The following is a 25171-nucleotide window of genomic DNA, read 5'->3' on the forward strand; positions in this document are numbered from 1 at the left end:
TTGACTCTCCGCTGCATAGTGTACAAGTACAAGTGTGTTGACTTATCTGTCAAGCATTCTGACAGGCACTCGCTGGATTCGGAATGACAGCGAATTCAAAATGGATACCATTACCGAGTGCGCCGAATGATTGAAAAATTGAAAAAGTCGATACGATTGGTAGTCAAAAATGTTGTCGTTGAGACCAAAAATGCGACTCTAGACCTGAGATTTCCATCAGCTGAGCGAGGCTGTTTGTAGTTTTGACGTTTATCGGTTAGTGAACACACTTGTATAGGTACACTATGCTCCGCTGCTCGCATACGTACATGGTACATATATGTAAACGCGGTTATTGTTTCGTTTATGTACATACATACTGATTGAATTATTGAAGTGCATTCACGTCACTGCTTAGCATCGGCTTAGAGACGATAGCATCGCCCAGTGCTGCTAACATTCGTAACAATATTTTAGCACAAATTTGTACAAATAAGTGTTCTTTCTTAAAATAACCAATTTTCTTTAACTATTTTGATGCATTCCCTTTAATTTAACTGGTGAAAAAACTCCTATGAAATGGCAGAGAAATCTCTCCCTCACATTTATAATACCTACTTTTCTCCCATAAACGGTTTCCGCTTTTTCGAACATTGTTCCGGATAGGAGGAAAGGGAGAAGTGAAAAAACTCACAAGGAATTTTTATTTAGAATACGAGGAATGGGAGAAGGGAAAACACTCGCACGGAATTTTTGTTTAGAATTGGGCTGATTGAGTTTGGTAGTCTTACAAAAGTATTATTTATTTCATTGATGTCAACATCAGGGGGATGAGACAGGTCACTTTTGGCTTTCCAATTCCTATTTTTTTGATCTTCTTCCACTTTTCTTTTGTATTCAAAGCAGAATTAAACTTATACTTAAAATAATTTGCCTTGGCCAACCTTATGGCTTTGTTCGCAGTAAGCCGAGCTGTTTTAAAGCAGCTATGCCCTTCGACTGTTTTGTACCTTTTCCACCGTGAGTAGTCTTGGTTACGAAGGAGTATTAGTTGTTTTAATGTAGCATTGAACCAAGGGCTATTATTGTATTTAGGTGTTTTTATTTTTAGTGGAACGTGATCATCGAATAACTTATTTTTGTTTTCCTGCAGAAACTTTGTCTGATCATCAACCGATGTTAACGTACGAATCAAGCTCCATTCAACCGACTCTACGGATTCAGCAAGAGAATAATAATCTAATTTAATCTAAACTACATAGTAAACAATGGTGTTGGAGTTAGACGAATGGAATGGAACACTTGGCAGTTTTTAGGAGCGTTATTGAGTTATCGAGCTCTGGCCCACGGACAAATCTCATCGGAACGATCTGGATCAACTTAATGAAAGCTGGTAGCACTAATGTAAAACATCTATTTTGTTGAAAATAAGAAGAAGAAACGTACACAAAAATTGAAGATACTAATAGAATTATTAACATTTATAGCGTTTCCTTTTCTGGCTAAAGTGTTACGCTTTTTATACGCCGCGCAAGGTTTGTTGTTCTATTCTAAAAAACAGACAACGCCTTTACGGGGTATTTCGTTCTTTTGTGAAAATTGTTGCCTGCTCGCAACGCAAAAGCGTTACACTTTTACCCTGGGCCCGAATCGCCACATACGTGATCGTATAACTCGTCACGTAAAAACTTGTTTTTTGGATTATGACATACGTGATCGTACGATCCGTTACGTAAAATGTCACTTTTTGGGATTACTACATACGTGAACGTACTTTGTGGATCGTAAATCGGTATCGCGACAACCGTGAACGAGAGACAATTGCACTCGATCGTTCGTATTGTTATTCGATTACAAACCGGCAACCGAAAGCGAGTACAAATATATAAATATACAAAAATTTAATACAAATATAAGAGAAAATGTAAGTTATTTCTCAAAATATGTGTTTATATTATTGTTGGACTATATTTTATTATTTAAGGACGAATTTTAACAAGCTAAACCCAAACCAAAAGGAGTGCATGGCGCAATTTATGGCGGAACACCCGAACTTGGCGAAAAACAAATTTCCCAATTCCGCACAAGGTAGAGCAACGTCCAACAGACTGTGGGAGGAGCTTTCCAAGCGTTTAAATGCTGACGGGCCACCAGTAAAAGACGCCAAAATGTGGAGGAAGGTATATATATATATATATATAAAGTGCAACCAAGATACTTACAAATGTTTGCTCGTAGGTTTTCGCAGATCAAAAATATCAGGCGAAGAAGAAGCTTTCCCACAACAAATTGTCCAAAAGACAAACTGGAGGAGGTCCTTATAATGAAATTCCCATCAGTGCAACTGAGGAATTGATTATAGAGGCAGCCGGACTTGAGGTCGCAGTGGACGGGAATAGTACCGTTCGCACTTTTGGCAATTCACCCGCTCATAGAAGCAGCACCGAAAATAGTGATAGTGAGAGCAACAGTGATAGTGGAACAAGCAGCGCATCAGCCAGCGCTTTACCTGGTCCATCTAGGTCGGTTACTACCCTTAAACCGCGCGTAACCTCTCGGTGCAATACTCCACGGCGAGTAAGTAAGAGTGCCGAAAAATTGTCCCTGCTCCAACAAAATTTGAGTAGAGTGTCTGATTTTCAGCGCGATTTGGGGGAGAAGATTGACCGATTGGTGCAGGTGCAGGAGAGGTTGTTGCAAGTGCATGAAAGAATGCTGACCATTAAGGAGGAGAAGCATAAACTGCATCAAGAATCACATGCACTTGATTTACAAATCAAAAATTTAGAATTAGAGTCTCTAGCAATAAGTGTAAATAGAAAAAGAAGAAATTAAAATTTTATGTTAGCTTTAACAAGTTTGTATCTGAATTTTTTTAATTTTTTGATTTTAAGCAATTAAACGAATAGTCATTTCATTTATTTTATTTCTAATTTTAACATACATACTTAGCACTTAGTAAAAACAAAGTTTGTACCTGAATTTTTTTAATTTTTGTGATTTTAGCAATTAAGCGAATAGTGATTTCATTTATCTCTAATTTTAACATACATACTTAGCACTTAGTAGAAACAATTAAATGAATTCATTTGCTTTTACAAATCGTTTTTTCTTAATTTTTACGTGGAATTAATTAGAGAGTGTTTTATTTGGTCTCTTATTGTTTGACCAATTGTGGTAAGATGGTTGGCTTCGCCTGGGTCAACATCGCTGATTTGGTCTGATTCATATCTTCGTACGTTGTAATCAATTTTGAACTGTATGCAGATATTATGTAAAGCTGCACACACATTGGCAAATCGTGCCACTTTTGTAGGATGGTATCTACCCCTATTGCCATACCCTAATATTCTCCAACGTCCTTTAAAAATACCAATGGTACGTTCGATGATACATCTTGCTTTTGAGTGTACATCATTAAATGCGGATTCACTGGAGCCATCGGCGGGGTTTCGGTAAGGCGTTATGCACCACGGCTCTAGTGGATAGCCAGAATCACCTGTTGAAATGAAAATTGTCATTACAATAGTAATATTAACCAAAAAGCAAACACTGTCGTACCTAAAAGCCACGCATTGCTCCGCCTATTAATTTCAAACCTCTCTTGCAATACTCGTCGTTGATCTGAATGCCTCCAAACGAAGGAATCATGAGCCGCACCACCGTACTGACAGTTGATTGCCAAAATTTTATAGGTGTGATCGCACATCTGCCAAAATATTTATATAGTTAGTACAAAGAATAAAGAAAATGAGCAACAACTCACTATCATTGCGTTGATACTATGGTATCCTTTCCTATTAAAGTACATATGCTCATCCACAGATGGTCTTTGCAAGCCGATGTGTGTGCCATCAATGCAACCGATGACTGTAAAAGTAGATATTCAATTAAAAACTTATTTAATAAATGTAATTGAACGTTTGCCTACCTCCAGGTATTTTGTATTTATCCATAAACCATTGCTTGCATTCCGAAGTTTCGTTTAAATGAAATTGTATATTTTGTGGACACAACTTGTTCTCCATTTCAAGAATAACGTGGGATGTTATCTTTGACACAGTGCTCTGGCACATTCCAACCAAATAATCACTGCCGACACAATGCTGATACCCGCCACTTCCTAGAAGAGAAAGTGTGGCAGCTAGTTGTAGAACTGGAGGCACCGCTTTTGCATCCGACTGCTTCAAATTTAAGGCATGAAGTACAAACTGGAAAGCCTCTTTAGATAATCTAAATCGTTTCAAGAATCTGCAGAACACACATTTTTGTATACTTGTAAAACTTTATTTGCCACATACTTACGCAGTTTGTGGTAAAGCTAAAGGATCACTTTTATCTCTAAGTAGCCACTATGGATCCGACCCCCGGTTTCGGAGGTACCCGCGGGTCTTTTTTCGGTTTTTCGTTAATATCTTTTGAACGCGTTAATATTTTTATTTTCCGCCTTCGGATTATTAATACTGATGTCAAGACGCGTCTTTTGACACCTCTCTCGATATTTTTGGTAGCGTATTAGCAGTCGACCCCTCAACTAGACTATTACCGTGTTTGGAAAGTGAATTTAATATGTATTTATTACAAATTCTATTATTTTTCTAGAAAACAATTGTTGCACTTCGTGCACGTCTCCAACAAATGGAATCAACAATACAATACGCTTCGTTGCCTGGAAATCGAGCACAAATGGAAAACCTCAACAGCCAGGTTATCCTCTACAACAACCACGTGCACCACGTGGCTACATGGGTGAAATGATGCCACCAACACAACCTGGACAGGCGCCGATGCCCAGTCAACCACCCAAGCCGGGTTAACCCCCAATACCCGGACACGTCTGGACCTCCTGGTTATAATGTATGCTAATACAACTAATATATTTAAAAATTTGCTAATGATTATTTTTGTGTTATTTTCTTTAGCAACCACCTGCACCTGTTACTGGTAAATATCAAAAGCAGCAACAGTATTATCAAGCCTAAGGCCGTTTAGATCCCGATCAGATGCAAAATCCGATAATAAAATAGCGCTGGTGGTGCTTTTATTACTAATGAACAGGGTTTATCACCACGATTGGTGACCACAAAATATGTGGTAGAAGATCAGGGTAACTCCTCGCCACGTTACGTTAGGTATCGTTATTCGAAATTAATGTTTTGTTTGGCAATTACATTGATCTCTCTTCTTTGCAGGTCCTCTTTGTATTGCATACCTGCAACAGCTGATTTATTAAACACAACAGCTTTGTCCATTACACTTACCGTCTAACCAATGGCACGAACGGTTGAGGGTGAATATGAGTCACCCATTGTAAATTTTGGTGAATTGGGTCCAATTAGATGTAATCGTTGCAAGGCTCATATGCAATTGTAGATGCTGGTCGCCGTTACCAATGTCTTATGTGTAAAGTAGCAACAGATGGTAAAAAAATCTTTCACTTTTACTTGTTTTCATTGATCCATATTTTTTCTCAACAGTGCCAACTGTATATTTGCAACATTTGGGCCACACCGGACGGCGTGTCGATAAATATGAACGTCCTCAACTTGTATTGGGTACATATGAGTTTTTGTGTAAAAAATGTGTGGGTACCGATAGCTTTCAAGGTAAACCTCAACTCATATTCAACATCAATGCCTCGCAATCAATTGTGGACGCTGTACGCACTAAATTGGGTTCACGCAGTATGGACAAGCATATTGTTGATTCCAGTGGTAAGGACACAATTTCAAATGATGGTGCAACCATTATGAAACTATTGGATATTGTGCATCCAGCCGTAAAACTCTAATCGACATCGCCAAATCTCAAGATGCTGAGGTAAGTTTTTTCTTATATTAGAATGTGTAGAATATAAATGTTTCTTTTATCAGGTCGGCGATGGCACCACTTCAGTAGTACTTTAAGCAGGTGAAATCTTAAAACAAGTTAAACCATATGTTAAGGAAGGCGTGCATGCACGTATCATCATTAAAGCTATACGTAAAGCATTATAATTATGCAAGACCAAAATATGACATGGCTGTACATGTCGAAGCGTCAATCAAAGGAACAACAACGTGCTTTATTGGAAAACACGCTGCCACAGCAATGTCCTCCAAACTTATTCACAAAAAGATTTATTTTCTAAAATTGTTGTGGACGCTGTACTTTCCTTTGATGGACCCAACGTCATACAAAAGATGTAAAATCGCATTATTAAATATAGTTTTAGAATTCAAGGCTGAGCGTGATAATTCTGAAAAGTACGTGTTGATAATGTTCAAGAGTATCAGAAAATTGTTGATGCTGAATGGCGTATTCTGTACAGTGAACTAGCTAAGTAAGACGTCAATGTTGTGTTATCTAAACTACTAATTGGTGATGTTGGTACACACTATTTTGCAGATTGTGATATGATCTGTGCTGTTCGTGTACCAGAAGAAGATTTGAAACGTACAATGAAAGCTTGTTCTGGTGCTGTTATGACTACAGCTAATGATATTAATTCAAGTGTTTTGGGTCAATGTGATTACTTTGAAGAACGTCAAGTTGGTGGTGAACGTTTCAACGTTTTCCAAGGTTTGATAGTGTGTTTGACATTGATTTTATTTTCATAGTTTATAATTATTTAGGTTACGTTAATGCTAGAACATGTACGTTGATTTTACGTGGTGGTGCCGAACATTTTTTGGAAGAAACTGAGCTTCGTTACATGGTGTTATAATGATTGTGCGGCGTACAATTAAACATGATTCTGTTGCTGGTAAGTCAAAATACAAATTGAAAAAAATGTCTAATCTTAGGGCCTCATTCTCTATTACGAAACGAACTTTCGTTGCGGATCACAGACGAATCGCTAGTGTATATGCACGATGGCAACTTATAACTTGACAACTACTTTTGCCTTCCTGTTAGTTAGAAACGTAAAGACCGAACAAAAAGGATAGAGAATACCATTGCTAGACGAAATCGTTTGGAGGTGAATCGTTCGTCTGAGCTATCGTTCGCAATACAGAATGAAGGCTTTAAATTGTTAAGTAATATAATGAAAAGATTGTGTCCAACTCCCGAAGAAAAAAACTATAAAATTTGTGTCAGTGAAATGATAATTATTGCTTTTGGTTGTTAGTTTTGAGGCATCGTCTTCGAGTGCCTTCTGATCGTACATGCCGGTTCTTTTGCATTCTTTTACATGCATAAAGTGCCGTTGAAGCCTTCCTCACCCTCTCCTCCACGTTGAGCTTCCATGACAGCTTACTGTCTAGGATGAATCCTAGATATTTTGTGCACGGTTTCTCCCGTAGGGTCGCCCCTCCTAACTTAGGGACTTTATACCTCTTTGTAAACAAGACCATATGCAACGTCATCTGCGTAAGCCGTAAGTTTTGCTGGTCCCTCGTAGAATCCCTTGAGCAGTTGGTTAATGACCAGCGTCCACGGCAGTGGTGATAGCACCCCTCCCTGCGGAGTGCCCCTGTCCTCTAATTTCGTGGCCGCGTACAATCCCCATTGCGATGTAATCTTACTGCAGTTTAACATGCAGTCGATCCATCTGGGTAAGGCTGGATGTACTTTAACGTAATTAAGACCATCCATAATCGGCCATTTAGAAACACTGTTGAAAGCCCCGGCAATGTTTAAGAAGACTTCTAGAGCATATTCCTTATATTCCAGGGCTTTTTCTATGCTTATTACCACCCTATGCAATGCGGTGTCTACTGACTTGCCTTTGGTGTACGCCTGTTGTGTTGTGGAGAGCAGCTTTTAATCCACGTTGGACTTTATGTACACATCTATCAGCCTCTCAAAGGTTTTGATCAGAAATGATGTTAAGCTATTGGGTCTATAATCTTTGGGATACACGTGACCGATCTTCCCCGCCTTTGGTAGGAAAGCTACGCGAGCAGTTCTCCAAGAGTGCGGTACATGATTCAACCTTATGCACCCATCGAATCACTCATCTTCTCTGGAAAAGCCGGCGTGCATCTCCGAGAAAGTCGGAGTCTTAGCGTTATCTCCCTTTGGCTTATCTCCTACTTCCGTAGTTGGAACTTCCCTCTGACTCGCAGCCTTCGAGGTAGTTGCTACCTCGCTATTGGGACCCATCTGTCTTACAGCTTTGGGCCTACTTGTCTTGCCTATGCGACTGCCCTGCCTCGCGGCTCTGAGACTGCGTCCTTTCTGCCTCTTGAAAGCAGGCTTGTCGCCTTCCGCCGAACGTTGCCTCTTCATTCTACGATTCGACGCTTCTTCCTCCTCGTACCGGTTGCAGAACCGAGGGTTTCTAGCAGCAAACCTTTTGAACTGCCTTCGACCTACTTCTACCGCCTCGTGGGCCCATTCCAAGCGCACGCTATCCACTTCTGTTGGGTCGACCACTGCTCCCAGGCGTTGGACAATTCTTAGTGCTGCACGGTACTGCGAGAGAGCTCTTTTACTTTCCCTGCTCCGTACCCTTCTCCACTCTTCTACTCATTTGTGTGCTTTTCCAACACGGAGTTCATTGAATCAGCACTACTCTCGCTCGTCGAGTCCGACGCATCGCTTAATGTGTATTCGTCGTCCTTGGCTTGCGACTCAGTCCTCTTATCATCCTCCTTATTACAATTTGGTAAAGAGTCGTTCATCTTGGTCGTACGACCACCAGCCAAACAAGGGGGGCTCAGCGGTCCACTATTATATACGGGGAAAGAACCGTCAGCCACAGCAGCGCCCCTTACTGTGGTAAGGCCATCAATACTTCCCGAGGTGGTGCGGTATCGGGAAGGCTCCGTTCGAATACAGCCGAATTTATCCCCTGGCTGCAAATTGTCCAATAGGAACGGTCCGCATAACACCCTGGATTAGGGGGTTGGCAGTTCTTGGTCACCGACATCCCGCCGCCCTCCTATGAGGCAAAACGGCGTAGATGCCAGTCCTAAACAGCTCCGCCTCATAGTCTGGCGCTATGGAGATCGGCTAAGCCCTCACACCAACGACGAGGCGCCTACCCTAGTGAGGGAGAGATTGGGGAGATAGCTGTTTATTTTATTACAAAGCTCGTCGATGTAGGAAACAATTGCATAGGTGTAGAAGCAATAGTGACTCCTTCTGGTGGTAAAGGTAGCTATTCATATGTAGAAGTTAAACAGAAATTTGATGAATATGAGTTTTTTTAAGTTATTGCAAAAAAAGCGTTGAGGATTTTTAATATCTTACGAGGTACCTTCGTACATGTTTCTAAGAATGAAGAATGAGACATATTCAAACCTCGCTATACTTTAACATACAATACTTACCCCATTTTAACACAACTATCATTTTTTGATTTTATTAGATTTTATAAAATGTTTCTTCCTCTACAGTTCCATTTCCGTATTGGATGGTAAATATGGCTTTCGCATTTTCAATAACTGTGACAAGGTGGAAGAAATCTATGCGCGTAAATCGCAACATATTATCTTGGTCGAGCGTTTCTTCAATAGCTCTCTAGTGGTGATGGTGACAGCAGAGAAACCCAACTGTTTACAAATGTTACACTTCAAAAAGAATCAAAATATCTGCGTCTACGGCTCAAATACCCACAGTATATGAATGAATCGAATGCACCCAATTGTCTGCCTAACGGATAGTATACATATCCATCAACGAACTGGGTCTGAATACTGAAACAGTACACATATTCAAAATCGATGAGAAGGCTGTGATGATGGTATAGGGTGAGTTTTTGAATAACATACGAAAACCACTTCAACCCATCTATATATTTGCATTACAGTTACAGCTTTACAAACAGCGAAAATAAAAATTGCTGGCGCCAAGCAATTGGAAAAGGCTGTGAAGCATTCATCACACTGTACGGATGGTCCAAAGTTAGAAACTGCTGTTGTAACTGCTGCCACCAACACAACGGTCATCTCTACTTCGCCGAGTAGCGGCTCTTCCGACTATCTATCGAAGATAGTATAATCATATCTTTTGCCGACACAGGTTAGCGATATGCTTGCACAGGAAAATATTCCAATTGGAAAACAAAAACCAATTAAGAGAGTTTATTTATTATTAAAGTACTTACTTTTCTTTATATCAAATGTATTAATTTAAGTTGCAATTTCATGTAAATATATAATAAGGTATGTCGTGATCTGATTGCTGTCGGAATTAGACTTGAAACCAATCAATACTCCTGCTAAGGGTTGCAAATATATTGCTTGAATGATTAGATTTAGAACAATAATAAGTCTGACTCAATTACTAGTCCTACATTTCTAAGTTCATACTTTACTTTATTACTTTCAAATTCAATTACGACAGCAATTGGATTCCACGACACCTTTTAATATTCTTGATCTGAAAAAAGAGTAAATCTAATCTAAATTTCTACTTAGCTTTAAGTTGTATACTTAAATTGATTCAAATAATTAAATTTTTTATTCGAAACCATGGAAACAATTCAAATTTAAATGAATATAACACACTTCTGAATTGTCCAAATATAAAGTTAGCTGCTGCAGCAATATAGCTTAAAGCAATTAATATATTTTTTAAGTTATTATTAAAGTACTTACTTCTTTTTTATATTAACGGCGTTATTATGTATAACGCAAAGCGACGCGAAGAGTCACTTTCACCCAAGTGAAACCAAATTCGTATCATATAAGAGCCTTCATTCACTTCGGTGACTCTCCATGACTATCGGTGACTGTAGGTGATTGTCTTCCGTTTTTTCGTATTATATAGCGACGCAAAGTGTCACGAACACTCATTTTTGCTGTCAAAATATTCACTTGCTTCTGGGTCGCGTTTGAGGTATTCACTTGGGTGAATATTTGCTTGTTATGTTCAAAAACATGAAAAAGCAACATAAGTATCGCACTAAAAAGTAAAAAATTGTACTATCGTTTGGCACAGATGAGGTATGTTCAAACTAATAGAAGTTACAGGTTGAATTGCAACTCTACTAGCTGTTGTTGTGTTGTGTATGTCAAACAAAAGAAGTTATATAAAAGGGGCGTGGCACCTCCCACACAATTGGAATCCTTGGTACTGCATAACGCTGAAGGTATACATGCCAGAACATTGAAATTCCGTAAGGACTTATATGAGGTCTGAACAGTTGGCCTCTCTTCGCTACACTCTTCACTAAATAAAAGATTTAGAGTTTTTCTTAAAACGTTATAAATTTCTTTAATATTAGTTAATAATTAAGGTTTATCCTTTTAGTTTTCATAAATATTGAAATTAGATATTCGCTCTTCACAACTTCACGATATTAACTTTTAAAATTATATACAAGAGGTAAACTCAAAATAAACGTATATATCAGAAGACGCGTCCGCGGTTGCCGATTGATAGTGCAAGACTAGCGAATGGAATATTATTCCTCTCCGATGGCAGTGGTGGGTGTTCGTTGGCGCCTTTCCATTCGCCGCGCACGGCTGCGCATAGGAATTGCCGCCGTCTAATGGCGATGGAGGCGGCTTAAACATCCTGCCCGCCCTGCAGGGAGGTGCTTGTAAGGACCTTCTGCAGTTCCTGCAAGGCGCGGATAGTGGTATTTCAGGCGCAACTGGCTATATTACGTTGTTGGCAGGCCTTGTGGGGTGCGCGTGATCGTGCGCTTGGCCATATGTTCCGGTTTAGGGGTTGCCGCTGGTTTCTTCGATCTGTCCGCTGCGCGTGGTAGTGGAGGCAGAGCCGACACTGAAGGCAGATGTCGGTCTCTGCCGTGGGAGCCAGATGGGTGTCGTCCTGGAAGTATAAGAGCAGACAGAGAAACGAGAAGTAGTTGGATACAGCGGATGATAAACGGAAAGATAATTAGACAGGGGAAACTTATATAAGTTAGAGCGCTGTGCTCGAAGGGTGCTCCATTGGAAGGAAGCACAGTTTAACTAAGGGCGTATAACAAGCCCATTTTTGGTGCGAACCTCTACAACCCGAACATGGTTGTCAGGTCCGAGGCGAACGTTCTCGATTCGTCCCAGACGCCACTCGGTGGGTGGGAGCGAATCTTCTTTAACTACGATGAGGTCGCCTGGTTGAGGATTTTGCTGTGGCGTTTGCCATTTATAGCGCTTCTGAAGGTCCTTCAGATAATCCTCTTTCCAGCGTCGACTGAATTGGTGATGAAGCGATTTGAGTTTTTCCCATCGATTTATCCAGGAGAGGTCTTCCGCGTTTGGCTCAGGAATGGCTAGTAGCGGTGCACCTCGAAGGAAGTGACCCGGAGTGAGCGCTGTTAAGTCAGCTGGGTCCTGGGATAGTGAGGTTAGAGGCCTCGAATTGAGAACTGCTTCAATACGCACCAACAGCGTCGTGAATTCTTCGAATGTAAACTTGTGGGATGCAGCGGTGTTTTTGAAGTGGGTTTTAAAACTTTTTACTGCGAATTCCCACAAGCCGCACATATGAGGGGCGCTGGGTGGAATATACTGGCAGTTTATTCCCTGGGGGGCATATTTCTGGACAATGTCCGCGGAGCATTCGTTAAGAAATTTAACGAAGTCGCGTTCAAGTGCGCGTTGAGCGCCAATGAATGTTGTACCATTGTCGCTCATCATTTTTGAGGGATAACCTCGTCTGCTAACGAATCGGGCGAATGCTGCGCGAAAGGCTTCGGTGGTAAGGTCCGAGCATAGCTCGAGGTGTACTGCCTTTGTGGAAAAACAGGCGAATACAGCCACGTACCCTTTTATGATAGTGGTCGACCTCAGAACCGATGCTTTTATTTGGAATGGACCTGCAAAGTCTAATCCTGTTGTGGAACAGGGGAGTGAGAAATTGCAGCGCTCAGGCGGTAGAGCTGCCATTATTTGCGTGCGCGTTTTCTGTTTGAAAAGCGTGCAATATTTGCATTGGAAAATGCATTTTTTAATGAGAGGCTTTAGTTTTGGTATGTAGTACTCTTGCCTCACCATTTGGAGCATTAACCGCATTTCTGCATGAAGAAGCTGGCGGTGTAAAAACTCCAGATACAACTGGCAGAGCCTTGAATCTGGAGGAAGGATTACTGGATGCTTCTCGTTGTATTGCATTGTAGAATGTTTCAATCGGCCACCGATACGTAGGAGTCCGTATCCATCCAGAAATGGATCAAGAGCCAGAAGGGAACTATTTTTGCTTATTGGCATTTTGTTTTTTAAGGCGCTCTTTTCCACCCCGAAGTGGCGAGATTGTGCCATTGCCACAAGCCGCGTTTTCACATGTTGCAACTCTTTGTACGTCAGATGGGGATTATGTGTTGTTGCCACCGATTTGGATTTGTTGCAGGCATTGTTCGCAAAGCGGAACACGTACGCAATCACACGGAGAGCTCGAGAGTATGAGGAGAAACGTTGAAAAATGTCGTCATCTTCCTCGAGTGCGTGATATGCTTCGACCTTGCGTTTCTCGGGTGGAGAAGCGCTACCTGCTTTCGGTCATGCCGAAATGTGGCAAGAAAGCCATTGTGGTCCGTGCCACCAAAGTGAAGAGCCTATCAAATCATGCGGCTTGCAACCACGTGTGCCAAGATCAGCAGGGTTGTCTTGGCTAGATACATGGCGCCAGGTGCCGCTGGGAAGATATTCTCGAATTTGAGAGGTACGGTTGGCCACATAAGTCTTCCAGGTCGATGGAGATTTTTCTAGCCAGGCTAGTACAATCTCAGAATCTGACCATAAGAATGTGTTGCATGCTTGTACGTCGAGCTGTTTTCGAACAGTTGAAGCCAGTTTGGCGAGTAGGACTGCACCACATAGCTCTAAGCGGGGTAAGCTTACAGTTTTTATGGGGGCAACTTTGCCTTTCGCAACCAAAAGTGAAGATTTTATTTGGTTGCCCACATGTGTGCGGATGTAAATCGCTGCGCATTATGCTTTTTCCGAGGCATCACGGAATCCGTGGATTTGGGTGTCTTGCCCTGGAACGACATTAACCAATCGAGGGATTTCGATGTGGCAAATGGCTGGCAGATTTTCTGCGAAATGTTGCCATTTTGATAATGTTGCGGGCTTGGCGCCTTTATCCCAATCGCTGCAATCCAGCCAGATTTCTTGGAGAAGCATCTTGGCCTGGATCATAACTGGCGACAGCCATCCTGCCGGGTCAAAAAGTTTTCCAACAGAGGGTAAAATTTGTCGCTTTGTGACCGCATTTTGGGTGTGTTCCGGCAGAATGGTGTATGAAAATTTGTCCGTGAGCGCGTTCCATCGAATGCCAAGAGTTTTAGTATTGGAAGTGCTCTCAAATTTCAAGAAGTTGGAGTCTAGAAGATCCTCCTTCGGAAACTGTTCTAATATGGCCGGGTGATTAGCCGTTAGTTTCTTTAGTATGAAACCAGCTGATTTTAGGGCGTTTATCACTTGAACGAGTGATTCAGTGGCGTTATCGATGGTATGACTTCCGGATAGGATGTCGTCGACATACGTTTGCGTCTTTTTTTAGATTGAAATCGCGTAACCGTTTTTAGATTGAAATCGCTAACATTGGAGTTGGCCGATTTGCGAAATAGGATTCGCTGAAAATCTTTGTCGTCCTCGTGTATAAGGATCTGACGGTACATTTTTTCAATGTCTCCATTGAACACATACTTATGCATGCGCCACTGTAGAATTAGTAGCATGAGATCTGGTTGGAGAGTTGGACCAGTGTATAGCACGTCATTCAGGGATTTTCCTGACCCAGATTTTTTAGAGGCGTTGAAAACCACACGAACTTTGGTGGTGACCTTATCTGGTTTGACTACCGCATGATGTGGCAAGTAAAATGAGAAGACCTTGCCATTCGAAGTTATTTCGCATGGGTCGGCAGATTCCATGTGATCAAGGTCGAGATATTCTTGCAACACATTTTTGTACATTGTACCTAACTCCCCCTTTTTCTGAAGCGATCGCTCCATGCTGAAAAACTGCTGCAGAGCAGCCGGGCGGGATTTGCCGACGGAGAGTTTTTCAGGAAACTCTTCCTTGAATGGAAGTCGCACAATGTATCGACCGTTTGGTGCACGTGTCGTGGTTGTTGCGTATATCTGCTCACACGCTTGATCCTCGGGGGATATCTGTGGAGGTTGTGGAATTTCCTCCTCTTCCCAGAATTTTCTCAGTTGAGAACTGAGTGTCTCGTTGAACGCTTGGACTTGTGTCGAGAATGACACAACATTTTCAGTTATTGGAGCACTGAGAATCCAACCAAAAATGGTTTGTTGCGCAAGTATGCTACCGCACACCTTTTTTATACCTTCCAGCAGAATTTGTGGAAGTATGTCGCTGCCAATGACCATGTCAGTCTGACCCGGTATGTGGCAACTGGGATCAGCGAGCTCAAGGAGTTTGAACTGCTGCTAGATTTTGCGACTAATGGTGGATGTTGGCAGATTTTTTGTCAGTTGCGGCAACACAATGGCATGAGCCTTTATCCTTTTCATGGCCTTGGATGCAACCAGTGTCAAAGGACAAAGCTTGGGGGACTTTTGTACGACTTGTCCACCCATGCCAGAGATTTCGAACTTTGAATGTTCGAATGGAAGTATCAACCGTTTTTGAACTTTCGAGGAAATGAAAGTTCTTTCCGATCCCTGATCAATAAGGGCTCTTAGTTGAAATAATTCCCCTTCGTGTTCGACTGCGACCATAGCAGTAGGAAGGAGAATTTGGTTATCATTGGCTGCATGCAATGATTGAACCGGTGCGTGTTTTGAACAACACGGTAGCTCGCTAGAATCGGAGCTATTCTGCGTTTGTCGAACGGGAGGTGTTGACTCAGCACTTGTGTGCTGCACGTTTGGTGCATTCGTTCGCGGGGTGGATCGTGGAGCTTGTGGGCTCGCATGCAACAGCGTGTGATGCCGTTGATGACATGTCGAACATGACCACTTGCTCGTGCAGTCTTTGATGACATGAGTGCTGCTAAGGCAGTTTGTACACAGCTTAGCTTGTTTTACGAATTGTGTCCGGTTTTGCACAGACATTCGTTTGAAACGTGGACAGAATCTAATAAGGTGCGGGGAGTTGCAACATTGGCAAGTTTCCTTTTTGGATTCTGCCACAAGGGTTTGCGTCCTGTTGAAGGACCTGTTTTGCGCAGAATTTTGATGAGCGACTGGTTTTTGTTTGCTTGGTTGAAGCCTATTGACTCTTTCAACGACTTCATATCTCGAGGTGAGAAAGTCGTTCATTTGTGACCATGAGGGTAGATCTCTTCGAGAAGAGAGAGATTGTTCCCAAAGTGACAGGGTTGTTTCTGGGAGCTTTGATGAATTAATGTACACCAGAATCGGATCCCAACTGTCTGTCGTAACTCCTTGGGAGTGAAGGACGGATAGGCAGTTGTTGATTGTATTTTGCAATTTCTGAAGTTGCTCACTGTTTTCGGATGGAATAGTGGCAAGAGTCAGTAAGGATTTTATCTGGTTGTCAACCAGGATTCGCTTGTTTTCGTATCGTGACCGTAAAGCTTCCCAGGCAAGGTCAAAGTTATCATCGTTCAACGCATATTGCTTGACGATGGAGCCGGATTTGCCTTGCGTTTTGTACCGGAGATGGTACAATTTCTGAGCACGGGAGAGCCTTGGGTGGTTAATGTACACCGCTGTGAACATATCACGAAAAGCCGGCCATTCTTCATAGCCACCATAAAAGGTCTCCGTGTCGCATGCTGGGACTTTGAGGTAAATATTTGCCTCAGCCGGGGGTTGGTCCACGCGGGGTAGTGGACTCGGCGTTGCCATCATTTTGATCAAGGAAAGTTGATCGGCAATCTTTGCTTTTGTCACTTCATACGTATCAAGGCAGGCGCATTGTTTGCCTTGTACTGAACTCCAAAAGTCTTCAGGGAAACTTTCGTTTGGTTTCGAAAATACCAGATCGTAAACCGATTGAAGTCGTGCCCAATAATCATCTAGTGATTTGTCCTTTGTCATGAGATACGATTCAGTGTGATCCTGAATCGGTGCTTCGTTGAATTTTGCACAGTATCTCATCAGATTGTCACTTTCCGCGATGAACTTTTGCGCGGATGGGTCAACTGATTTGGATTTCCGGCGAGGGGATGTTGACCTTTCCTTGGCCGCTTCTTCCTTTGGGCCACCTTTTGGTTTTGTCCCGGTTTCGGACATTTTTGGGGGACTGAGAGGCATTTTATGTAAACTTTTGGGTTTTCACCAAAAAAAAAACCGAATTAAATATTTGTCCGCTCAGAGAACGTTCGCAAAATTCGAAGATGGAAAACTCTTCGTGCCACAGAAATTTAAAAAAGGGAATTTAAATTGGTGGCGGTGTTTGTGTTTTTTTTTTTTTTGTGAAAAATAGAGTCAAGCACGGACAACGGGACGTTCCTTAAATAATTTAAATCCGCGAAATTCGGATTTCAATAGTATGTATAATGTTTTGTAAAAACAAATAATATAAAATTAAAAAAAAATCACAAACACTTTTCACTTATATATACGTGTAAATATACGTGTGGAAATAAACGTGTATTTGTAAATTAATGGTATATATAGGTATGTATATATTTAAAAATAATAATACTTTGAGGTTTGTAGGGATATTTTTTGAAAAGTTCCTATAGGGACGAAAATATCTCAAACTTTGTTTTGTACGACAGAATAAGTACAAATGTACATGCGCAATATACAAACGTATGTATATATGTCTGTTTGTGCGAACGTATGCACGTGAATAAAGGAGCTTCTCTGTTTATGTTGACAAACAGAAGAGTTTGTTTTGATTCGCTTCTTCGTCGCTTTAATGTCGCGCTTCTTTGTGAAGCTGAGTGCGCTTGATTGCACTGTTGGGAGAGTGCAGCAAAGAAAGATGAAAAAATTGCAAATATGAGAGAGGTTGAGAACTTTGATCAGCAGTACACAGCTCTCGTTGCTAATGTAGCTATATGTGCTGGGAGAATGTCGCTGGAAAAGCGACTTGAACGTGTGAGCAGACAGAGAAACGAGAAGTAGTTGGATACAGCGGATGATAAAAGGAAAGATAATTAGACAGGGGAAACTTATATAAGTTAGAGCGCTGTGCTCGAAGGGTGCTCCATTGGAAGGAAGCACAGTTTAACTAAGGGCGTATAACAAGCCCATTTTTGGTGCGAACCTCTACAACCCGAACATGGTTGTCAGGTCCGAGGCGAACGTTCTCGATTCGTCCCAGACGCCACTCGGTGGGTGGGAGCTGTGGCGTTTGCCATTTATAGCGCTTCTGAAGGTCTTTCAGATAATCCTCTTTCCAGCGTCGACTGAATTGGTGATGAAGCGATTTGAGTTTTTCCCATCGATTTATCCAGGAGAGGTCTTCCGCGTTTGGCTCAGGAATGGCTAGTAGCGGTGCACCTCGAAGGAAGTGACCCGGAGTGAGCGCTGTTAAGTCAGCTGGGTCCTGGGATAGTGAGGTTAGAGGCCTCGAATTGAGAACTGCTTCAATACGCACCAACAGCGTCGTGAATTCTTCGAATGTAAACTTGTGGGACGCAGCGGTGTTTTTGAAGTGGGTTTTAAAACTTTTTACTGCGGATTCCCACAAGCCGCACATATGAGGGGCGCTGGGTGGAATATACTGGCAGTTTATTCCCTGGGGGGCACATTTCTGGACAATGTCCGCGGAGCATTCGTTAAGAAATTTAACGAAGTCGCGTTCAAGTGCGCGTTGAGCGGCAATGAATGTTGTACCATTGTCGCTCATCATTTTTGAGGGATAACCTCGTCTGCTAACGAATCGGGCGAATGCTGCGCGAAAGGCTTCGGTGGTTAGGTCCGAGCATAGCTCGAGGTGTACTGCCTTTGTGGAAAAACAGGCGAATACAGCCACGTACCCTTTTATGATAGTGGTCGACCTCAGAACCGATGCTTTTATTTGGAATGGACCTGCAAAGTCTAATCCTGTTGTGGAACAGGGGAGTGAGAAATTGCAGCGCTCAGGCGGTAGAGCTGCCATTATTTGCGTGCGCGTTTTCTGTTTGAAAAGCGTGCAATATTTGCATTGGAAAATGCATTTTTTAATGAGAGGCTTTAGTTTTGGTATGTAGTACTCTTGCCTCACCATTTGGAGCATTAACCGCATTTCTGCATGAAGAAGCTGGCGGTGTAAAAACTCCAGATACAACTGGCAGAGCCTTGAATCTGGAGGAAGGATTACTGGATGCTTCTCGTTGTATTGCATTGTAGAATGTTTCAATCGGCCACCGATACGTAGGAGTCCGTATCCATCCAGAAATGGATCAAGAGCCAGAAGGGAACTATTTTTGCTTATTGGCATTTTGTTTTGTAAGGCGCTCTTTTCCACCCCGAAGTGGCGAGATTGTGCCATTGCCACAAGCCGCGTTTTCACATGTTGCAACTCTTTGTACGTCAGATGGGGATTATGTGTTGTTGCCACCGATTTGGATTTGTTGCAGGCATTGTTCGCAAAGCGGAACACGTACGCAATCACACGGAGAGCTCGAGAGTATGAGGAGAAACGTTGAGGATGTCGTCATCTTCCTCGAGTGCGTGATATGCTTCGACCTTGCGTTTTTCGGGTGGAGAAGCGCTACCTGCTTTCGGCCATGCCGAAATGTGGCAAGAAAGCCATTGTGGTCCGTGCCACCAAAGTGAAGAGCCTATCAAATCATGCGGCTTGCAACCACGTGTGCCAAGATCAGCAGGGTTGTCTTGGCTAGATACATGGCGCCAGGTGCCGCTGGGAAGATATTCTCGAATTTGAGAGGTACGGTTGGCCACATAAGTCTTCCAGGTCGATGGAGATTTTTCTAGCCAGGCTAGTACAATCTCAGAATCTGACCATAATAATGTGTTGCATGCTTGTACGTCGAGCTGTTTTCGAACAGTTGAAGCCAGTTTGGCGAGTAGGACTGCACCACATAGCTCTAAGCGGGGTAAGCTTACAGTTTTTATGGGGGCAACTTTGCCTTTCGCAACCAAAAGTGAAGATTTTATTTGGTTGCCCACATGTGTGCGGATGTAAATCGCTGCGCATTATGCTTTTTCCGAGGCATCACGGAATCCGTGGATTTGGGTGTCTTGCCCTGGAACGACATTAACCCATCGAGGGATTTCGATGTGGCAAATGGCTGGCAGATTTTCTGCGAAATGTTGCCATTTTGATAATGTTGCGGGCTTGGCGCTTTCATCCCAATCGCTGCAATCCAGCCAGATTTCTTGGAGAAGCATCTTGGCCTGGATCATAACTGGCGACAGCCATCCTGCCGGGTCAAAAAGTTTTGCAACAGAGGGTAAAATTTGTCGTTTTGTGACCGCATTTTGGGTGTGTTCCGGCAGAATGGTGTATGAAAATTTGTCCGTGAGCGCGTTCCATCGAATGCCAAGAGTTTTAGTATTGGAAGTGCTCTCAAATTTCAAGAAGTTGGAGTCTAGAAGATCCTCCTTCGGAAACTGTTCTAATATGGCCGGGTGATTAGCCGTTAGTTTCTTTAGTATGAAACCAGCTGATTTTAGGGCGTTTATCACTTGAACGAGTGATTCAGTGGCGTTATCGATGGTATGACTTCCGGATAGGATGTCGTCGACATACGTTTGCGTCTTGAGAATTGTTGCAGCCAACGGGAATGTCGCTTTCGTGTCATCGGATAGTTGATGCAACGTACGAATAGCGAGATATGGTGCACAATTGAAGCAGAATGTAACCGTTTTTAGATTGAAATCGCTAACATTGGAGTTGGCCGATTTGCGAAATAGGATTCGCTGAAAATCTTTGTCGTCCTCGTGTATAAGGATCTGACGGTACATTTTTTCAATGTCTCCATTGAACACATACTTATGCATGCGCCACTGTAGAATTAGTAGCATGAGATCTGGTTGGAAAGTTGGACCAGTGTATAGCACGTCATTCAGGGATTTTCCTGACCCAGATTTTTTAGAGGCGTTGAAAACCACACGAACTTTGTGGTGACCTTATCTGGTTTGACTACCGCATGATGTGGCAAGTAAAATGAGAAGACCTTGCCATTCGAAGTTATTTCGCATGGGTCGGCAGATTCCATGTGATCAAGGTCGAGATATTCTTGCAACACATTTTTGTACATTGTACCTAACTCCCCCTTTTTCTGAAGCGATCGCTCCATGCTGAAAAACTGCTGCAGAGCAGCCGGGCGGGATTTGCCGACGGAGAGTTTTTCAGGAAACTCTTCCTTGAATGGAAGTCGCACAATGTATCGACCGTTTGGTGCACGTGTCGTGGTTGTTGCGTATATCTGCTCACACGCTTGATCCTCGGGGGATATCTGTGGAGGTTGTGGAATTTCCTCCTCTTCCCAGAATTTTCTCAGTTGAGAACTGAGTGTCTCGTTGGACGCTTGGACTTGTGTCGAGAATGACACAACATTTTCAGTTATTGGAGCACTGAGAATCCAACCAAAAATGGTTTGTTGCGTAAGTATGCTACCGCACACCTTTTTTATACCTTCCAGCAGAATTTGTGGAAGTATGTCGCTGCCAATGACCATGTCAGTCTGACCCGGTATGTGGCAACTGGGATCAGCGAGCTCAAGGAGTTTGAACTGCTGCTAGATTTTGCGACTAATGGTGGATGTTGGCAGATTTTTTGTCAGTTGCGGCAACACAATGGCATGAGCCTTTATCCTTTTCATGGCCTTGGATGCAACCAGTGTCAAAGGACAAAGCTTGGGGGACTTTTGTACGACTTGTCCACCCATGCCAGAGATTTCGAACTTTGAATGTTCGAATGGAAGTTTCAACCGTTTTTGAACTTTCGAGGAAATGAAAGTTCTTTCCGATCCCTGATCAATAAGGGCTCTCAGTTTAAATAATTCCCCTTCGTGTTCGACTGCGACCATAGCAGTAGGAAGGAGAATTTGGTTATCATTGGCTGCATGCAATGATTGAAGCGGTGCGTCTTTTGAACAACACGGTAGCTCGCTAGAATCGGAGCTATTCTGCGTTTGTCGAACGGGAGGTGTTGACTCAGCACTTGTGTGCTGCACGTTTGGTGCATTCGTTCGCGGGGTGGATCGTGGAGCTTGTGGGCTCGCATGCAACAGCGTGTGATGCCGTTGATGACATGTCGAACATGACCACTTGCTCGTGCAGTCTTTGATGACATGAGTGCTGCTAAGGCAGTTTGTACACAGCTTAGCTTGTTTTACGAATTGTGTCCGGTTTTGCACAGACATTCGTTTGAAACGTGGACAGAATCTAATAAGGTGCGGGGAGTTGCAACATTGGCAAGTTTCCTTTTTGGATTCTGCCACAAGGGTTTGCGTCCTGTTGAAGGACCTGTTTTGCGCAGAATTTTGATGAGCGACTGGTTTTTGTTTGCTTGGTTGAAGCCTATTGACTCTTTCAACGACTTCATATCTCGAGGTGAGAAAGTCGTTCATTTGTGACCATGAGGGTAGATCTCTTCGAGAAGAGAGAGATTGTTCCCAAAGTGACAGGGTTGTTTCTGGGAGCTTTGATGAATAAATGTACACCAGAATCGGATCCCAACTGTCTGTCGCAACTCCTTGGGAGTGAAGGACGGATAGGCAGTTGTTGATTGTATTTTGCAATTTCTGAAGTTGCTCACTGTTTTCGGATGGAATAGTGGCAAGAGTCAGTAAGGATTTTATCTGGTTGTCAACCAGGATTCGCTTGTTTTCGTATCGTGACCGTAAAGCTTCCCAGGCAAGGTCAAAGTTATCATCGTTCAACGCATATTGCTTGACGATGGAGCCGGCTTTGCCTTGCGTTTTGTACCGGAGATGGTACAATTTCTGAGCACGGGAGAGCCTTGGGTGGTTAATGTACACCGCTGTGAACATATCACGAAAAGCCGGCCATTCTTCATAGCCACCATAAAAGGTCTCCGTGTCGCATGCTGGGACTTTGAGGTAAATATTTGCCTCAGCCGGGGGTTGGTCCACGCGGGGTGGTGGACTCGGCGTTGCCATCATTTTGATCAAGGAAAGTTGATCGGCAATCTTTGCTTTTGTCACTTCATACGTATCAAGGCAGGCGCATTGTTTGCCTTGTACTGAACTCCTAAAGTCTTCAGGGAAACTTTCGTCTGGTTTCGAAAATACCAGATCGTAAACCGATTGAAGTCGTGCCCAATAATCATCTAGTGATTTGTCCTTTATCATGAGATACGATTCAGTGTGATCCTGAATCGGTGCTTCGTTGAATTTTGCACAGTATCTCATCAGATTGTCACTTTCCGCGATGAACTTTTGCGCGGATGGGTCAACTGATTTGGATTTCCGGCGAGGGGATGTTGACCTTTCCTTGGCCGCTTCTTCCTTTGGGCCACCTTTTGGTTTTGTCCCGGTTTCGGACATTTTTGGGGGACTGAGAGGCATTTTATGCAAACTTTTGGGTTTTCACCAAAAAAAAAACCGAATTAAATATTTGTCCGCTCAGAGGACGTTCGCAAAATTCGAAGATGGAAAACTCTTCGTGCCACAGAAATTTAAAAAAGGGAATTTAAATTGGTGGCGGTGTTTGTGTTTTTTTTTTTTTTGAAAAATAGAGTCAAGCACGGACAACGGGACGTTCCTTAAATAATTTAAATCCGCGAAATTCGGATTTCAATAGTATGTATAATGTTTTGTAAAAACAAAAAATATAAAATTAAAAAAAAATCACAAACACTTTTCACTTATATATACGTGTAAATATACGTGTGGAAATAAACGTGTATTTGTAAATTAATGGTATATATAGGTATGTATATATTTAAAAATAACAATACTTTGAGGTTTGTAGGGATATTTTTTGAAAAGTTCCTATAGGGACGAAAATATCTCAAACTTTGTTTTGTACGACAGAATAAGTACAAATGTACATGCGCAATATACAAACGTATGTATATATGTCTGTTTGTGCGAACGTATGCACGTGAATAAAGGAGCTTCTCTGTTTATGTTGACAAACAGAAGAGTTTGTTTTGATTCGCTTCTTCGTCGCTTTAATGTCGCGCTTCTTTGTGAAGCTGAGTGCGCTTGATTGCACTGTTGGGAGAGTGCAGCAAAGAAATATGAAAAAATTGCAAATATGAGAGAGGTTGAGAACTTTGATCAGCAGTACACAGCTCTCGTTGCTAATGTAGCTATATGTGCTGGGAGAATGTCGCTGGAAAAGCGACTTGAACGTGTGAGTAAACACGTATGATGTTCTCAGAGTGGAGAAATAGGAATGTTGGAAAAGCAACTTGAAATTATTTGTACATGTATGTAAGTATGTACATACGTATGAATATTAAACTTTTCTATATGCTGCGAAGCAGAAAAAATGATTTGGAAGTTGAACTGTATCGACAAGTTCAACGCTCTGTGCGAACAACGGGGTAAACTCAGCTGTAGAAGAAGTTTTGCTGATGTTGTTCTTGCACAGTGGGTTTGAGTAGGCAAGTAAACTGCAATTTTTTGTTGGTTAAATACCACTAGAAATATGTATACGTATATATATATATATATAATTGGCGGATTTTGCCTATTGGTGTAGCGGAATATTTTCTACCAATTTTTGGTTGCAAAAAAGTTGCAGTAAAACCAACGGTAAGAAAGTTTCCGCAATATTCATGTATATATGTGGATATATATATATATGTTTTTGCAGTTTGCAAAAATAATATAACTTTGCGGAAAAAAAGTTGTATTATTTTCTGGTATTTTTTTTTTTTTTTTTTGGAAAATAAAAAAAAACTGCCTACTCACCAATTCTTGTATATACTGCTTCTTATTGTGTTGTTGTTGATTGTTGCTGATGATTAGATAGTTGTTGTTGCTGCTTGGCTGCTGGGTAAAGGTGATTGCGATAATTGCAAAACTTTTTCCAAACTGGCACTTAAGATTGGTGCGCCCACAATTTTTCAACAAAAATTTTGTCTTCTTTTTTAAAAATTAAAAATTGTTTTTTGTAGCATTTTTATGTAAACGTATATATATTTTGACAATTTATGAATTTTTTTCTTAAAATTTTTTTTTTTTTAATATTCGTGTATGTGTATATATTGATAAGTATATATATGTATATATTTTTCCACTTTCCAACTCTTTCGCAGACTTTGATAAAAAAATGCAAACGGAACTTGATTTTAATTTTTCGTTTTTCGCACTTATATTTTTTGACAAATTTTTTCCAAAATTTTTTGTTTATATTTGTATGCTTTTTTGTCTATGTATGTAGGTAAATGTTTTTCTGTTTTCCAGCACTTCCTTCACTCCTCAGTTTTATAGTTAAATGTTCTTTTGTATTTATGTATATGTAGATACAATATAGTATATTTTAAAG

The 25171-nt window shown here is 41.8% G+C and overlaps 2 protein-coding genes and 1 pseudogene across 3 annotated transcripts; 2 read left to right on the plus strand and 1 right to left on the minus strand.

Annotated features, from left to right (window-relative positions):
* Positions 1 to 1015: 1015 nt before the first annotated feature.
* On the plus strand, positions 1016 to 3083 carry LOC137249691 (uncharacterized). Its single transcript, XM_067781424.1, has 4 exons — positions 1016 to 1903; positions 1964 to 2159; positions 2218 to 2556; positions 2623 to 3083. Coding segments are annotated over exons 1-4 (729 nt in total). The 5' UTR covers positions 1016 to 1901; the 3' UTR covers positions 2815 to 3083.
* On the minus strand, positions 2811 to 5142 carry LOC137249690 (putative nuclease HARBI1). Of its 2 annotated transcripts, XM_067781422.1 has the most exons (5): positions 4285 to 5142; positions 3911 to 4230; positions 3746 to 3849; positions 3541 to 3688; positions 2811 to 3478 (listed from the first exon to the last, which is right to left on the minus strand). In XM_067781422.1, exons 2-5 carry the CDS (start codon positions 4053 to 4055, stop codon positions 3099 to 3101), a joined length of 777 nt encoding a protein of 258 aa, XP_067637523.1. In that variant the 5' UTR covers positions 4056 to 4230; positions 4285 to 5142; the 3' UTR covers positions 2811 to 3098. The 2 variants fall into 2 exon arrangements, with proteins under 2 accessions (XP_067637523.1, XP_067637524.1); XM_067781423.1 differs by lacking the exon at positions 4285 to 5142 and having other exon boundaries at positions 3911 to 4264.
* On the plus strand, positions 4533 to 25159 carry LOC137248493 (T-complex protein 1 subunit eta-like; annotated as a pseudogene).
* Positions 25160 to 25171: the final 12 nt, after the last annotated feature.

This window comes from Eurosta solidaginis, chromosome 4 (genome assembly GCF_040869045.1).
Source record: "Eurosta solidaginis isolate ZX-2024a chromosome 4, ASM4086904v1, whole genome shotgun sequence".
Classification (NCBI taxonomy): Eukaryota; Metazoa; Arthropoda; class Insecta; order Diptera; family Tephritidae; genus Eurosta; species Eurosta solidaginis.